Source organism: Juglans regia, chromosome 12 (assembly GCF_001411555.2).
Source record: "Juglans regia cultivar Chandler chromosome 12, Walnut 2.0, whole genome shotgun sequence".
Lineage (NCBI taxonomy): Eukaryota > Viridiplantae > Streptophyta > Magnoliopsida > Fagales > Juglandaceae > Juglans > Juglans regia.
In genome coordinates this window covers 27,012,486-27,030,435 of record NC_049912.1, presented here as the reverse complement: position 1 = coordinate 27,030,435, position 17,950 = coordinate 27,012,486, and the positions used below count along the sequence as shown (strand labels likewise).

Below are 17,950 nucleotides of genomic sequence, written 5' to 3'. Positions count from 1 at the left end.
TATAATATTTTTTAACTTTTCATAAATACAACTAAATTTATCTTAATATCCAAATATATATAAACTCATCTTAATGTTAGAAAACGCACTCAATCATTCTTGTAGCATTAGTATGGGTGAGCTAATAATGTTAGAAAACGATAAACGAAGAAGTTATGATGCATCATTATAAACTTGGCTTAAATAATATGGAAAGATTATTGCTATTTAATTGACATTCTTTTAAGAAATTTTTGCACGTTTTCTAAGGAGATCCTATGACAACAAATTATTGGGAATATTATTATATATTATTTTTCACCAACAAACTTCATCCTCTTATAACATTCACAACTAATAACAACTTCGACCTCTTCATGAGCTTGTTCAAAAGTAGGACCCAAATTACTTTATTGGGCGTGCGTTTGTGCATTATCCAAGATCGATCAAGATCTAGCTAGCCAAAGAAATTTAGTGCATTATCATCCGGCCATGTCATAAAACTGTGGTTTATATAATATGTAATGCATTTTGATCAGATATTTCATACCCCGAGAGTTGTACGCGGGGTATCACTCGGCAAGACAAAAAAGGAAGAAGAAAAAACATCTAGAAAGTGGAGAAGTTGATGAATAAGATTCAGCGAGTGTGATGATTATAAGGCAGGTTTTTCACCTGTGAAATCATTCGATGCAAAAGAGAGGAAAGAGAATCGGTTGATCCCACTACTTGTCATATAATTGGGTATAATAGCGGCGCATGGGGACAACTTCTTGTAAAAAAATCGCACCAAAGGGGGCCACGAAGAAACCATACAAATTTATAAAGGACAGCGATGGAGGCAATGAACACAGTGAAGAAAACTAGCGAGAGAAAAAGCCGATGAAAGGGGATCTGTATGTGGGAATTAAGTTATGTATCGATCTATCTATCTCAAGGTGATAAGGTGGGGTCTCTGCCAAGAACAAAGTTGGGAATATGCACGCATTGATGTTGTATGGCTGTAGTCGTTTCAATTTGCTACATATATAGTTGGTAGTGGTGTGGATGATTTGATGTTAAAAACGTGGGAAAACAAAGGCATTATCGCGCGCAGATGGGATTGTAAGCAAGCTTTGCCCTTTCCTCGCACGCTGCTGCGAACAAAGCGTCAAGGGCGTGAAAGAGACAGAAACATTGATGTAGAGAGCTCGAGTCGACCAGACAGAGATCAGAACATGGAGGAATATAGTTTTATAAGCCTACCCGGGATTCGGGAAATCGGAATATTTTTGGCTTTCGGGAATTTCATAATGATTTCTGGTACTTGTTTGGATGGAAGTTATCGATTGACAGATAAACTGTTATATATTTTTATGGAATTGCAGCTCATTAATTTGTGAGAATTTCACGTACCGTAGGGATAAATTCCAAGTTAAAAAAAATCGGTATTCTTTGCTACAAAGGAAGACATGATTTAATTAATTCAACTAGACAACAAACGAAGTAGTACTAGTCGATCGGTTGGAAGCTAGCATTGTGTGAATATCGTAAAACGTCGCCGATACGTCATAATCAAAAATATTTTAACACGTGGTTATTACGAAAAGAGATCATTTTTTTTTTCAACTATCATCTTTCTATATATTATAATTAAACGTGATAATGAATTATTATTAAACCCGATTAAGCTCATGCATGCCACCTTAGCAAAACATCTTCGTGACATCTCCCATGCATCCACCAGCAATCCGGCAAACCATGTGAGAGTCCAGTGCATACCCACAGCATCATCATTTGACCATGGCGATTAGGGTTGTTGTCGTCCCTAATTATAGGCATATCACAAATTATATGCATGCCCGGCCCTGTTTACAGTTTACTCACTTCGCATCCCATGATATTTTCACTATATATTATAAAATCCAACAGTGACGAATACACACACACACGCATATATATATATATATATATATAATATCTGCGTCGTTTATATTTTGGCAACATTAATGTCTTTCGAAAATCCAAAATCCTTTAGGAAACTGGATTTACAATCGAAAACCACCATGTTTTCCACTAGTTCTTTCATAATTTTGGTTCGCTCAAGGGTTAGAAGTGGAAAAGAAAACACGTTTCATGCATTTTTTTAAAGTTTATATCTTAAAACAAAATTTCCTGGGAAATATCAGACATATATATATATATATAGAAAATTAATTCTTCTTATTAGTCACTATTTATCATTTCATACTCTACATCATATAAAAAATATTCACATATCTTATAAAAAATATATTCACATTTTATAAAAAAATTATAAATATAGAATATAAGAGTGAATAATATTTGATGCATAATAAATCTCATAAATATATATTGAGAATTTCATCAATAAGATTTTACATCTCTTGGACTTTATATTTAGAGTAATGATATATACAATATTTTTTATAATTCATGATATAAAATAGGATATTTTTATAAAATAATATTATTTTTATATAATATTTTATAATAATACTCTTATTTTAAAATATAATTATAAAATAGATTGTAAAAAATATTATGCGTTTCTTATATTTATATCGTTATCAGCCTAATAATTATTTTCTCTCGTTTCTTTCCAAGTGGAAAAGCACCTAGAAGCAATGGAAAAATATTTTTATTTTTCGATGCATTTCCGACAAGCTGTCTGACAACGAATCCAATCCAAACACGACTTCACTCAAAAAAACAATATAAAAGCCAAAAGCCAAAAAATAAAAAAATAAAAAATAATATAATATTGGATCAGACGGTCGGGAGAATGCCATCAATTGCAAGCTGACTACATGACAGGTCCGCGGGGAGGCTTCAGTGCGCCGTGTCTGACTTCCAATACAATACAATACATATCGATCTCATACTCAGGGAGGGACAAGGCATCATTACACGTACGACCCCTATATCTCATAAAGATAACTTTGATATGACATTTATGACACGAGCTGTTCATAGCCATCGATCCATTCTCAAATCTACGGCTCCTGAGTCTTGATAAATGTCCAATGCCGTTGTGAAATCTTGTTAAATATTTTAAGATGTTAGATTTTATATACGATAATAAATAATAATAATAATTAGAAAACCTATTTACTCTATTTCAACTTGTTAAAAAATTTGATCTAATTATATGAGAATGAACATTTTAATAATTTTATCTCTGAATATCTCTCGATAATTAGAGACACAATAATATTATAAGAAAGAATTCTTAACTCATCGATGATGTTTATAGACTTTTGACAATCATAAAATTTAGAAATATTTGTATCTTATTATGACTAAATTTAGAAGTATTTTTGTTCCATTATGACTCATTAATTAAGTGATAATATTTAGACTAGTCTAAATCTATTAAGATATAGATATGTGGGACATACAGTTTTAATAAAACTCTTACATTCTCTCACATGACTCATACGCCCATTAAATACTAGTTTCCGTTCATGGGTTTATTACAGGAAATTAACCATATTGCCCTCGTTTATTTCCATAAAACATTCATAACTCAAAATACATTACATAGTTCTGTAATATTAATGACAAATTAACTACCAATGTGAGTTATGACGGTCCTCTATTATATAACCAACAAATTTCCTTCCATGTACTACGACACTTGTAATTTAATTTAACACGATCTTTAATTGAGACAATTAAGGTTAATATTGTAGTGTCTTGAGTTCTAATTTATTTATATTTTAGATATTATCTTGCTATCATTCATCCACACTATTTAATGTACGTATAAAGTGGACAGACAAGAAAACATAATCAACCATAATAGATATATTTTAACGTCCAGTAACAAAATACTAAGCATATCAATGATCTCTTTAACATGTTCACATCATGGATAAAGACATATGACCCATCTTTTTAACAAGTTTTTAAAAATATAATCATTAATGCTATATTGATATGTACATATTTGTTTCTGTATTTTTTCCTTATCACTTAGGTATTTTAAATTTTATTAAATATTCATCATATTGAGAAAAATACTTTGAAGAATTCTTGCCATATATTCTTAACAGATTAGCTATAAAGTCGATAAATTTAAATTCTAAAATAAATTTCATCAATCATATATCATGCATTATGTCCTCGAAATATACCATAAATTCAATTCCTATTCCACGTGAAGTAAAGAACAAAGCGAAAAACAGGAATACTTGAATGTATACAAAAGTAAAGTCAGACCAAAATTTATTGAAATTTGTAAAAATAAAAAAAATTATACACAGTCAGTAATCCTAGGGAAATAGTACTGAAATTAATGTGTCGTTGAATGCTTCATTAATCACTTGTATCTGCATCCTGCATGCTGAAAATAACACATTCCAAACTTCCTCTGTTCACTTTTTAATACGTGGGAGAGGTGGGTTTGTTCATTTGACTACTCAAAATAAACGAAAAATGCATAAATGAGAAGATCATATAATAATATGAATATGCCGTGCAACATTATGTTGACCGAAAATAGTACTTCATTTAAGAAATGCAGCATGTTAGGTCGATCCACCTGTGAATTTTGACAAATGGCCCGCTGGTTATGTTTCCAATGAATTCATCTAGAATAAAAAATATATTCCTGTATAAGATTTTTTTTTTTTATATTTATAAAACGGATCATAACCTTCTATTAAAAAAAAACTTATAAAATTGATTTGAAAACAAATTAATTACGGTTGTTAATAGCTTTTCAGTACATTTTTATAATTGATATGGTCTAATTCAGATTACAAATTTATAAAAACCTAGATTTTAGAGATATACCATATATGTCCACGACAGAGGTTACAAAACCATAATCCCGACTAAACAGGATAGAGTTCACCAAATCCCATCAACGCGGAGGTGGGAACCACTACTCCATTCGGACTAAGCTTCGAAGGCACTCCTTTTTTTAGATTTTTATTTTCTTAGAAATAACATTACACAAAAGAAAATACAAAGGAAAAACATTGCATAAAATCAAAAAAACAGTGCACAAAGAGGTTACTGTGGCGCATGCAGTACACGCGCCACTCTGGAAAGAAAACCGATGGTTGATCTTGGAAGTCCTGGACTTACAGACTTCGGAAGCGCCGTGCGTGGTGTTAGCATAGGGCTCCCCGGGAGTGCGTGAGAGTCACGTGCCAAACAACTCTGAGAACTTCAACCCGCGCGTGCGGGATACTCGCCTCTCCATATGGCATCGCATTCGGTGGTATTGAAGATCGGTGGCTGGGCAACACCATGGCAGGGTGCATATTGGCCTATGGGAGGTGGGAAGACCCAAATATGAGATTCTTCCTTATTTGGCTTGAAAAAACACAAAAATACAAAACAAAACACTACACAGAGGATGAAGGAGCGAAGGAGGGGGAAGGGAGCCAAAGCTCCCATCCCCTCTAGCCAGATTTGTGGAGAGGCTTTAGAGAGAAGGGAGAGAGTTTTTTCTAGAGAGAGAAGGGAAGTTTGTCTTATATTCCTGTATGATTTGCAAATGTTTTTCATCCACTAGGGTTTCGCATTGATATGATATGATATATTAGGAGTTTTACACCATCCAATGAAGGACACCTAAGCACTCCACACACTAGTTTAATGAGCAGCATCACACATGATAAAATTGAAAACGTCGTCCTCTTTCAATATTCTAAAAACACTAGCTTTAACTTTGCATCCAACATTTTGAATGAGATCGTTGAAAACAGGATTCCATAGAAGACAGACAACATTTTCTACAATAACTCAGCTAGTATAACCAAGAGACACCCATTTTTACAAAGACCTAGATTGAGGTTCACAAGATTTTTGCTTTTTAAGAAGCTAGATTACCTCCTATGGATTAGACAATGTTCATGCTCCTATTCTTTGTGGTTCTTTTCCATATGTTTTTGCTTGGTTCAATCGTTGAAAAGTCAAGGGCTTCATTTGAAAATGAAATGGTAGTGAGTTACCTAGATTTGACCATTTTGAAGGAGATGGGTGTGTTTGAATTTGGGGAGGATGTTTGATTTGAACTTACTAAGCTTTTGGAGAAGTTTTGGAAATAAGCTAGGGTGGCAAATATGCATTATTCTATTTTCAATAGGACACTACAACAGTTTGGGTACAGAAAGCCGTGGCTTGCATTGGTCAGTATTTGATTTCTACAACGAATGCTTTTGGGTTATCAAGTTTTATCATATGAAATTTTGTTTGGTTTTATCATCTTTCGTGGTTGATGTTTACTTGGTGGATAGCCTTTTTCTTTGATATATAGTTAATGGAATCCTTGTGCAACCAAACAAACCATGATTAGCTTTGTCGTTCGTGGGTCACAACGATTTTGCAAGGGAGAGAGAGTGCGAGGGATGGGTTTTGAATTAGATGGAGAGGTGTTAATGTCGTGTTTCGCATGTCTTTGTGCCGGATTTTAGCAACTCGGGTTTTGAGTCTTTCACCTACACACTTAAGAAAACACAGAGAATGGGTGGCTTTGGTAGAAGTTGGGGAGTCTCTGATACTAAAATCAATATATCTCCTTAGTTGTTTTTGCTTGAGTTTAGAGGAACCAGAGGAGGTTCTTCTTACTTGTGGTCGGCTTTTATACTAGATTAATGTGTGGGGACAGCTCGTACCTGATTTCGGGGAGGCCATGTCCATTCAACTGTTCACTTAGTCATAATTCTTTAATGCGGTGTGGCTTTTGGGGCGGCGTAGAGTCCGGGGAGTGGAGTCATTAATGCGGCGTGGTTCCCTGACTCACTTTACTCACGGACGTTCATTGTTAAGCCATTGCATACCTGTTGTCAGGAAATCAGGGGTTCTTCATATTTTCTGCCCACATACTTGCTCAGGTTCTCGATAGTAGAGTGTCATTGGGGAGGTGTCAAAGCGGCGAGTCTCATCTGCCCCTACCGTTTACTTTCTGCACGCTTGTGTTGCTTCATGAGTGAGTTTTGCTCATTGGCTGAGTACTCTGCAGAGACTCACTGACTCCATTTAGAGATTAGTCGTTGGACTTGGCTAAATTTTTTGACTTACTTCTCCAATGGTCCCTTGTGGACTCGCTGTACGGCCAAATGGGAGGAAAAACCCACTTACAAGAGGGATTCTCATGTGTTGTGCGCCTTGGGCTTTCTCTCATGAGTGGACGACGTGGTGACTTTTGATTGGCGGGTGTTTTTAAGGGGTTAACACTACAGCCGTTTAGCAGATTTTCACTATGAAATAATAGTAGAAATTAAAGGGTAAATTGTGTTATAATCTGAATAGCAAGAGATGAAGCCGTATGCATGTCCACAAACAGGACACAGAAATCACGTGTTTGCATCTCACGAGAGAACAAGACAAAAGCCGAATCTAATGAAAGGAAAAAACAAAGTGACGAGACATGATACGGAAGCCCAAAATTTAATTATCAGTGGTGTTGTGGTCAAATAGTTTATGTTCGTTTTTTTTTCTCTCTCAAATTTTTATTGTTTGACAGAAATGCATATATCAAAGATGGAGAGATTTGGAAATAACACACTTTTAGAATATTGGAGAGATTTATACGATGAATATCCTTCGACATGATCCTCCTCTCCGAGGTAAGGGAAACGCAGAGCTGACGTCCTTCTTCCATGGCATGATATAGAAGCTAAAATACAAATAGATTATCAGAGCCATCCCATCTATCAGTTTTTTACCCCATGAAAAGCAAGGAAGCGAATATTTGAATTAGGTGTCAAGCGTCTTTGCTAATTAAAGTTACCTTAATTAATTATATCCTACTTAACCATGCACTGACTTTGACATTAATAAATTGAAGGGAGATGTTTTGGGACTGTGTAGTGTGTGCAGACAGGGTCACAATAAGTGCTAGTTTAGATGATGAGATCATGAGTTGAATAAAATATTGATAAAATTTTATTTTTTAATATTATTATTATTATTTTAAAATTTAAAAGAATTAAATTATTTATTATATTTTATATAAAAATTTAAAAAAATTATATAGATGAGATAAACAGGACTCTGTCTCTCTATTTCTATCGGGTGTAACTAAAATCAACTTAATTGGCATGGTCCTAAGACTGTTTTAACTAGTGGAGTGACTTTCGTAGCAATATTATCGTCATACGCATGCAAGTCTTTGTCTTACTGACTTTCTCTCTTGGACGAGACCTTAATAATAAAGGCGAGAGATCGATGTTTGGGATAGTGTGCTAAAAAGAGAGGTTAGTGTGTGTGAGCGTATATATGTTTGATGGTGAAGCGAGGTAGACCCAAATGGGAGGTATCTTTAGGGGGTGGTCAGCACAGCACGCGTTGTTTTGCTTCTTGAGCTGAACAACCTAACGTTTTTTGGTTGCGTGCTTTATGCCCTATTTCCTTTTCCTTTTTTGGGTTCTTGAGAATCTCACTTGGTTTATCATCCTCTGGAACCTCTATATACCGAGAGAGAGAGAGAAAAAACCAGTAAAGAAAAAGTTGTGAAAAGAGTAAAGCTAGATATCAATTCCATGCTATAATAGCTCCCTCGACTCACTACCTTTGCTTTTGGTTGTTATTTCTCATTGGGGTTTCTCTCTCTTTGGTAAGGTTTCTCTTGGGCTATTATAATATCGTGCTGTATAGGTGCAAGTCTCAGGGCGTTTGTTGTATGTTTTTTTTTTTTTTGGGTTGTGAAGGTCCTGACGTTTTTGGGTTTTTGATCTTTTATTGCTTTGGTAGCTGAGATATCGAAGTCTTTCAGACACTTCAATACCCCCGAGTTTTCGGTTCAGAGGTCAAAATAACTGTTTCCTTGTTGATTTGAGGATGTTGGTCTTCATGGTTTTGAGCTCTGGTTAACTTCTCAAGGTATGTCAAGTTTATGATCTTAGAATATTTTGCATTTTCATGGAGGTGCTCAAATCTTCTTGCTTCTAATCGACACACAGGTAGAGTCGAGGTCATTTTCCATCCGATTTGTTTCCAGTAAACTCCTTCCTTCTTAAAGATGGAGGGATCTGCAGGAAATCACGAGGTCTACCCCCAGTTTCTAGATTTCATTCCCAAAGAAAGAGAGTGGCTTGTGAACAGAGATGGGCAAAGGCGTCATGGTCCCTCAGAGGAGAAAGAGTTGGAACTTAGGCTTGGTCCCCCAGGTGATCAGGACTGGTCTATGAGAGATAGCACAAGGAAAAACCCAGGAGATAAAAGTGAGTCTCTACTCTCTCTTGGGTACTTCTCTTCCATGACCCAAAACATAAGCAATGGAAGCCAAAACCAGATGTTCTCTGCCTCTGAGAACCCAGTAGGGGCTGTTATTTCATCTCCATGGTCTTCTTCGGCTTACGGTTACCGAGGAAAGACCCTGCACAACCAACAGCAGACAAAAGTTCCATCTTTTCTGCAGTTAACGTCTCCCCTTCAGGGTCTGCCCGTTGTGGCTCACGAAGCATCGCAGCGCTGTTGCACTGAAGCGGTAGACATACAGGGTGCAGAGAAGAAAGCATTTTCGCCATCTTCTGCAACGACAGCTGTGCCAAACAGCTCTCAGAAAAGGTACTTCAGCTTTTCCTCTCTTATGCATTTTTTTTTTTTACATCTTTCGGTTTTGGACACAGGATATTCGCTCCCAGGTCACGTTGTTGGAGCTGTGGTCCATGCATGATTACTCCAATTCTTTATGTTTTCTATATGTAAAATAGATCCATTGTTTTTAACTATATATCTATATCTTGCCCATTCATTCATTTGAAGTGCAATGGTTCATTTGTTTCCAATTCTATTTATTTGTCTACTCTTCTTTCTTTTTTTGTCCCATCAATTTTAGCCGTTTGCTTGTTTGGGCAATTCAGACCTTTTTCTTCACTAGTGTTATCATTTATTGTCATATATACGAAGTTAAGCTTGTTTGCAGGAAATTCCTTGCCGTTAGCTTGTTTGCGAGAAACTCTTCTCGAGGGCTTGTCCACCTACTGAATTAGTCAGGACTTTGTTCGGAACAATTAAAAAAAATATATAAAGTTAATTTTTTTTTCCCTTCATTACGTTACTTTGACCATCATTTCTTCCCTCTTTGTTTTTTCCCCCTCAATTTTTCTCTTTTTGAAATATAAACTTACCCTCTCACGCATTTAGTAAAAGAAAGAAAAAGAAAAAACAATATTGTACTGCTGAACAAGAAGAATATGGTACAACAAGATGTTTAGGAGTTCTGTATTATGTTTGCATTCGACACTTTTCACTGTATTTGCTGTTGTAGTCTTGTGGCTACTTCAGTAAAATAATTTTAACGGTACTTAGAATTTTGGTATCATGATGGTGAAAGGTGCTTAGGTGCTTAAGCTCTGTATTCTAACTTTCTATTGATTTGATAGCGTTTTTTTTTTTCCTTATCTTGTGCTTTCCTACCTTCTCTACCAATTATAGGACTGCTCCTGGACCAGTGGTGGGCTGGCCTCCAATTCGATCATTCAGGAAGAATCTTGCGAGTGGCAGCTCTTCAAAACCAGCTCCTGTTTCTCAAAATAGGGTCCCAGACAAGGTTGCCAGTCGAACACCGGTTGAAACTTGTCGAAAAGGCCTATTCGTGAAGATCAATATGCATGGACTGCCCATTGGACGGAAAGTGGATCTTAAAGCCTATGATAGTTATGAGAAACTCTCCTCTGCTGTTGATGAACTCTTTAGAGGTCTAATTGCAGGTTATCTACATTGTCTCTTTTTCTTTTTTTCAACTGATATCCTTTTCAGTCAATGTCTGTGTACACTCGTGCGGTTTTTAAATGACTTTCTTCCTTTGCTATGCAGCAATTTCCGCTTTTTCAACATAAGTTTGGTGTGATGGTTACTGATGTCTATATAGTCAGTTTTTTACATTAAACATATGGTATTCATGGTATGTACGCCACTAGAAATTCTGTTCGATAGCTAAAGCCATATGGTCAAATTCTCAACACCAAACAATTTCAATGCATAGGGTTGTCATTTGACACCTTGATGCAATAAAAGGAGCTTTTTATCTTCTTGTAGTTGGAATAGGGGGCGGGGTGGTTGGGGGAAATGAGGAATTGAACGTTACATTCAGGGTTTTACTTCATTTACCGTTGACTTAAAAACACAGAGATCTGACTATTTCATTTTGTTTGTCATCTGCTCAATTGTCTAGCTCAACAAGATTCTTGCCCTGCTGGAAACCAGAACAAGCAAGAGGAAGAGAAAGCCCTAACCGGTTTATTGGATGCAAGTGGCGAATATACTCTTGTTTATGAGGATAATGAAGGAGACATGATGCTTGTTGGGGATGTCCCATGGCAGTAAGCATCTTATCTCTCTTGGATCTAAGACTTGGTTAAGAGTATTTGTTTCCTAATCTCTGATATTCATATCCTTCAAGCATAATACTTTTTAGCTATATTGTTATAAATGTATCCCATAACTGTTTTTACTCAATTGTACTGTTCCTACAGCCAAAAATCTCAATACCCATCACAAGAACTGTCTATCCTGGTTTCTTGCCTTTCAAAATCTCAATACCAATCATTAAATTTGGCTATTCCGGTTCTTGCATCTAGCGTTTCCTATTGACTCAGATATTTTGTGATTCGCAGCATGTTTATATCTACGGTGAAGAGGCTGCGCGTGTTGAAGAGCTCTGAACTCTCTGCACTTAGCCGTAAGTTCATCCTGTAATTTCACATGTATAGCTAGCTGCTTTGAATTATTATTGTCCTGATCAGTATTATGATTTGCTTGCTTTCAGTTGGGAGCAACAAGGAAGAAAAGGTACGCCACTAGACTCCCCGATGAAGTGAAGAAACCATTACTGTTAATCCCTTGATCGCTGCTGTTGTTTGAAGGGAGAGATTTGATTTGTCGGTTTGACATTTTGGTGCATATTTTTCGGTGGTGAGGAACAGAGGAATCTTCAGCTCAAAAGTCAAAAGTAATGTATCAAAACGGCCAGACAAAATGTTCTGAGAATACATTATTATTATTAAGAAACGAGTAACTTCCGATATTATCGGTTTGTATTTGGTTTTCTGGTGAATTAAATCACAGCAAAAGCTAGTCTAGAAATCCCAAGTCAATTAAGGAAATGCCTTAGACTCTGCAAAGCTGAGGCAGTTGCCTCAATGCTAGTAGTGTTCATGGATTATATACCATTATGGAATCCATCATTTCCAAATAATTAAGGAGACTCAAGCGGTGAGATGAAATTAAAGTTAAAATTTAAATAAAATATTATTAAAATATTTTTTTAATATTATTTTTATTTTAAATTTTAAAAAATTGAATTATTTATTTTATTTTATATAAATTTTTTTTAAAAATTTTTAATAATTAAATAAGAGAAAATAAGTTAAGAAGAGTTAAAAAAACAATCTGAGCCAATAAAAGTTTTAAAAAACACGAGTCCTGTATGTGCATTATCCATAATGTTGGAAACTGTATAATGTATATGCATGCCTGAAAGCCGGCAATTTAAATATGAGAAAATATTACTTACTAGAGGCTAGAGCTGCTGTCTTTCTTTCTGTGTTATGATCAACGTGTCTTCGCAGCCAAAAATTGGCATTGCTCCAACTTATTTCATTATCAAAATATTTCGTATTATTTTATTATTATAATTTTTTAAATTTTTATATAAAATATAAAATATAATAAATAATTTAATAATTTTAAATTTTTAAATAATAATAATATTAAAAAATAATATAATAATAATAATTTATTTAATTTTTAATTATTATATAAAATTATCTCATCTCTTATCTAAACAGCTCTCTAATATTTTCATACTGAAGTCGTAAAATTCAACCTGCTACGAGAGAGAAGGAAACAAAACCGAAATAGCAAATTAAGAAAAATAATGCTCTGTCCTATTATTTTACCTCCTCAAAATCGTAATTCGGTTATTTTTTTAATGGTTAAATAAATAACTATTAGTGAAATGATTATCTTTTAAAAATGTTTAAAATCTATTTGAAAGAAAAAAAAATTGCTTTTTCAATATATTTCTTTTTTCAATTCTCAAACTTTATGGGAATACAAAATAAAAATTAAGAAATTCGGAAAAATAATTATCAATTGGGTTTATTGGATTGGGGGTTTAGCCAATCCAACGTTCGTTTTCGAGCAATCTCCTCCACTTTTCACAAAGAACTACTCCTAATCGATTAATTCCAAGCTATTGGAAAATTTAAAAAATATTAAGTTGTAATTATAGTTTAAAAAATTCAAACTTTATTACATAAATATCTAATTATACGTGTAATGATTTTAAAAAAAGAAATTGTGTTTAACGATGAGATGATAAAATTTAAAAGACAAAACTTGGAAAATACTGATCACTAACACATTAATTAGAGATCATGTTATAAAATTGCTTATAAAATGGAAGAATCAATACTTTTGTATTTTCCATTGCCCTGTACGTCACTAAATTTCTGCCGTCTCCATTGTTAGTGGCAAGATCTTCGTTGAAAAACGATAAAGATCAATGATTTTCAAATCTACTAATTAATACATTCCCCACTTACCATGTGCAACGTCGTCTTCATTATATTGATAGGGTAACGAGAAACTTGGTGATTTCAGGCGTTAAGAGAGATTGATAACCTTACATTCGTTTGTTTTCTAGACTGATCTTAATTTATTATTATTATTTTTAAAAATTTTAATATAAAATATAATAAATAATTTATTTTTTTAAAATTTTAAAATAATAATAATATTAAAAAATAATATTCTAACAATATTTTATCATCTCAATTCAACTCAACTCAATTCAACATCTAAACGCAATCTTAAAGCAAGTTTGGAGAGTGATATAAGATGAAAATTTTATAAATAATAATAAAATAATTTGTGAATAGTAATAAGATAATTTGTGAATAGTAATGAAATTGTTTAATTAATGTTTTATGGAGTTTTGGAAAATAAAAGAAAAAAAATATTAGAAAGTTAAAATATTATTAGACTATAATTTTTAATATAATTTTTGTTTAGAATTTTGAAAAATTTTAATTATTTTTTATTTGAAAGTTTAGAAAAGTTATAATTATTAGTTTGAAAAAATTGTAATAATTAATTTGAAAGTATTTATATTTGAGTGATATTTGAGAATGAGATAAGATGAAATGAGATGAGATGAAAATTTTAGATTGTAAACTTTTTTCAAACATTACAACTTTTTAAACTAATCATTACAATTTTTCTAAAATTTTAAACAAAAAATAAAAAGCAATACAATTTTTTTAAATTTCTAAATAAAAGTAATATTATAAAATTACATTCTAATAATATTTTAATTTTATAATATTTTTTATTCAATTTTTTTCCTCCCTTTTCTCAAAACACAAAACATTTCAATTCAAATTATTACATTATTATTCATAAAGAGAGGTGCTACTCCCACTGCTGAGACCTCCCGTTGGGGCTTCTGCTAGTACATTTGAAATTTTTTTTTGTATTTTTTTATATATATATTTTAATACATTTTAATATATTTAAAAAATAAAACAAATTCATAATATTATTAAAAAATATTTACTTAATTATTAAATAAATAATAATAATAATAATAAATAAAAAACTCATAATGATAGAAACTAACAATAAAAATTAACGATGAGAATAATATTTTCCATTCATAAAATACCTTATTATTATTTAAAACATTCTCAATGAACATTCTCATTTCATTGACTCGCCAGAGGGCCGAACCAACCCAAAAAAGAAAGCGAAGTCTTGGCGTTTTTTTGGGCTCATTACTTGGGACAAAGAGAAGCTAATGAAATAGCGCTTTTTATGGCTGTAACTGTAAGCTTTAATGGCTGTTCAGTGCGCTCGTACGAGAGAGAGATATGAGAGAAAATTATGGCTTTGAAACTGTCATTGAGTCGTAGAAGATAGCAAAAAGTCGGAGAGGGATGCTAATGAGTCAATAGGTGCTTGAAAGTGAAGCATAAAAAGTGGAGATTCACGGGATTGTCAGTGCGTATCTCTCATTCGGAGCGTTGCTCCGGAGGAGTTAAGACAGAGAATAAAGTGAGAAATTCTCCTCGAGAGAGAATTGAGGAAGAGGAAGAAAAGGAGATGTATGTGCGTGTGTAATTTTTTTTTTTTTTGGAATAGCCGAGTTTTGGCGCTGAAGGAGGTGGAGTCTGAATTCGGCGCAGTTTTTGAATTTTGGAAGGTGGACGGGTGAGTTATCACTCTCTTCCAATTATTACTTTCTTTCCAAAAAGGTTTCAATGCCTTCTGTCTGTAATTCTTATTTGTTTACGTGGGTAAGATTCCGAAGCTCTAAATTTTAACGGGTTTCAGCCCTTATATCTTTCTGTGATATCTTCTTTGTCTTGTACTGCAGTTCTTCACGAGGTGCTGTCAGAATTTCTTTTCTAAATATATATATAAAAAAAACCAATCTTTATCCAAGTTATATAGGTTTGGATTCTCTTTGTTTTGTTGTAATCTTATTCTCCACACCCTGCCACATCACTTCTCTGCTTCGAACCTTAAGGTTCCAAAGCACTTACGGATGGTTTCTTCTCTGTTTCTCTTGTTTGAGTAGAGATTGTTTCTTCCCAGCAGACGGCACTTGAATTTTGGTCATTGTTTTCAAAACATTTTTATTCCTTCCCACTCTCGCATTTTTGTTCCTCGGACACTGTTTCTTCTGTTTGTTGTTGTAGTGCTTCTTTGTTTCTCTGGAATTTGCTTGGTCTTTGTTCTTCTCTCTGATTTCAGTTCAAGTTTTTGAGAGGGAAAGATGAGAAGGCCTGAGGGTTTGTTTCGTTGTTAGTGTGTATTTGCCTTGATAAAGCCCACCCGGGTTTTGACTTCGTACCTAACATTTTATTTCTCCAAGACTTTTTGGCTGTTTATTTTTCTTTATCTAGTTTGTGACTTGCTAGAGAAAGAAACAGTATGGGGAAGGTTACAAGATGGTTGAAGGGTTTGTTGGGGATGAAGGAGAATAATGTGGAGAATTCAGGTCCACTGGCCGGAGACATCAGAGAGAAGAAAAAGTGGAGCTTTGGCAAGTCTCGAGATTCTAGCGCAGTTGCTCAGTCTCCATCGAGCACTTCGAGTAAAATGCCAGTCACCAATGCTGCTTGTTTCAGATACTACATCACTGAGTCAGAGAAGGAGCAGAACAAGCAAGCAATAGCGCTGGCTGCCGCTACAGCATTCGCGGCTGATGCTGCTGTGGCTGCTGCCCAGGCGGCTGCGGCAGTTGTCAGGCTGACAAGCCAGGGCAGGGGAACTTTGTTTGCAGGAGGGAGGGAGAGGTGGGCTGCTGTGAAGATTCAAACTGTTTTTAGGGGTTGTTTGGTGAGTAGGTTTTCAATTTTGTCTATCTCATTTTTCATATTTGGACCAACATATTGGCCTAATCAAATCTACAAATTCTCTTCTTTCGCTTTGTTTATTTGGACTTTTGACATTGTGATGTGATGAAATATTTCTAGACATGTCTGTTGCAGTATCACACTGTTACTGGAACAACTGTTTTGAGTACTTTTTTCTTAGTTCTTACATTTGCGTCTCATCTCAAAAGTTGGAAAACTAGCTTCAAAATGCCAATGGAACAGTACAATTGTTCGTGGCTTTGTGGGTCAATAAGATGGTACGTTTGTTGTTCTCGTTATTGTTGACTCGACTAATCACTCTGCTTCTCCTTGAACCTTTTTCTCACTTTGTACTCTATTTTGGGAATCTGATTTTGAAATTTGAAAGTTTGTTTCTCCGACATGGGTCTTCCTGTTTCTTGTGCTCTCTCTTCTGTACTTAGCATTGCTTCTTTGCGTTTTCCACAATGTCCTTCTTGGGTTACTACCATAATCTCATGCTTTTTAGGTGCCTTTTCCCTCATCCACATATATTAAGATATACATGAAACTATAACGTCCATGAAATTTATGCAGAGATTGCCCTTTATTTTTGGTACATAAGTTTTGTAATCTTCTACTGAAATTTTTTTTATCACTGTCAGGCCCGAAAAGCACTTCGAGCTCTAAAGGGACTGGTTAAGTTACAGGCTGTTGTTAGAGGCTATATTGTTCGAAAACGGGCTACTGCAACCCTGCATAGCATGCAAGCGCTCATAAGAGCTCAAGCAGTAGTTCGATCTCAGCGTGCCCGTCGTTTTCTCAATAAAGATAACAGATTTCATCCTGAAATTCGACACCGAAAATCTATTGTAAGACCAAACTCCTCACAAATGGTAATATTATCTACATGGTTTTGGAAGTTAATTTAGTCTCTAATCTGATGCGTATCTGATTTTCAGGAAAGGTTTGATGAAGCAAGAAGTGAATGTCGCAGCAAAATGTTATCAGCATCTTATGAAGCTTCAGTGCTAAATGCATTCGATGAAACCCCAAAAATTGTGGAAATTGACACATACAAACCTAGATCAAGATCTCGAAGAGTCCACACGGTGTTGTCCGAGTGTGGCGAAGATCTGCCTTATCAGACAATCTCATCACCTCTTCCATGTCCAATTCCTGCTCGTAACTTTCAAGATTTTGAATGGCACTTCAGTGGGGAAGAATGCAGGTGCTCTACTGCCCAGAGCACTCCTCGGTGTGGTAATTCCATCCGGTCTAATGCCCCAGAAACACCGGCCAAGAGCGTCTGTGGAGACAGCTTCTTCAGACCTTACGCAAACTTCCCTAACTACATGTGCAGTACGCAGTCATTCAAGGCCAAATTGAGGTCTCAAAGTGCACCAAAGCAAAGACCTGAGCCCCCGCCAAAGAAGAGGTTTTCACTGACTGAAATTATGGCAGCAAGACATAGCACTAGCAGTGTTAGAATGAAGTTGTCTCCTTCCCAGGTTGACGAGGAAGATTTATGATGAATTGGGTAGAGCGAAAAAAGTCCTGTAAATTTCTCCTATAACATGTTCTTACTGAATTATGCCTTGTGGAAATGAAAAAGCGCTTTCTGTTTCTCTTTTTGCCGGCACAACTCCGGTAGATGTTTGTCT

General features: G+C 34.8%; 2 protein-coding genes across 3 annotated transcripts; both read left to right on the top strand.

The window, feature by feature from the left end:
• Positions 1–8,182: 8,182 nt before the first annotated feature.
• Positions 8,183–11,968, top strand: LOC109007863 (auxin-responsive protein IAA18-like). Its single transcript, XM_018987730.2, has 7 exons — positions 8,183–8,554; positions 8,692–8,820; positions 8,901–9,507; positions 10,378–10,652; positions 11,117–11,264; positions 11,559–11,623; positions 11,711–11,968. The coding sequence occupies exons 3-7, from the start codon at positions 8,960–8,962 to the stop codon at positions 11,743–11,745; spliced, it is 1,071 nt and encodes a 356-aa protein (XP_018843275.1). The 5' UTR covers positions 8,183–8,554; positions 8,692–8,820; positions 8,901–8,959; the 3' UTR covers positions 11,746–11,968.
• Positions 11,969–14,763: 2,795 nt separating this feature from the next.
• Positions 14,764–17,950, top strand: LOC109007865 (protein IQ-DOMAIN 14-like). Of its 2 annotated transcripts, XM_018987732.2 has the most exons (4): positions 14,764–15,156; positions 15,855–16,290; positions 16,952–17,158; positions 17,249–17,950. In XM_018987732.2, exons 2-4 carry the CDS (start codon positions 15,883–15,885, stop codon positions 17,816–17,818), a joined length of 1,185 nt encoding a protein of 394 aa, XP_018843277.1. In that variant the 5' UTR covers positions 14,764–15,156; positions 15,855–15,882; the 3' UTR covers positions 17,819–17,950. The 2 variants fall into 2 exon arrangements, with proteins under 2 accessions (XP_018843277.1, XP_035539418.1); XM_035683525.1 differs by lacking the exon at positions 14,764–15,156 and having other exon boundaries at positions 15,164–16,290.

Bases quoted from the DNA above. Each gene is read 5' to 3' on its own strand.
- LOC109007865 (XM_018987732.2), top strand. From the start codon at position 15,883: ATGGGGAAGGTTACAAGATGGTTGAAGGGTTTGTTGGGGATGAAGGAG. The intron at 16,291-16,951 runs GTGAGTAGGTTT...TATCACTGTCAG, and splicing joins CTGTTTTTAGGGGTTGTTTG to GCCCGAAAAGCACTTCGAGC. The intron at 17,159-17,248 runs GTAAGACCAAAC...TCTGATTTTCAG, and splicing joins TTCGACACCGAAAATCTATT to GAAAGGTTTGATGAAGCAAG.
- LOC109007863 (XM_018987730.2), top strand. From the start codon at position 8,960: ATGGAGGGATCTGCAGGAAATCACGAGGTCTACCCCCAGTTTCTAGAT. The intron at 10,653-11,116 runs GTTATCTACATT...TCAATTGTCTAG, and splicing joins CTTTAGAGGTCTAATTGCAG to CTCAACAAGATTCTTGCCCT. The intron at 11,624-11,710 runs GTAAGTTCATCC...GCTTGCTTTCAG, and splicing joins TGAACTCTCTGCACTTAGCC to TTGGGAGCAACAAGGAAGAA.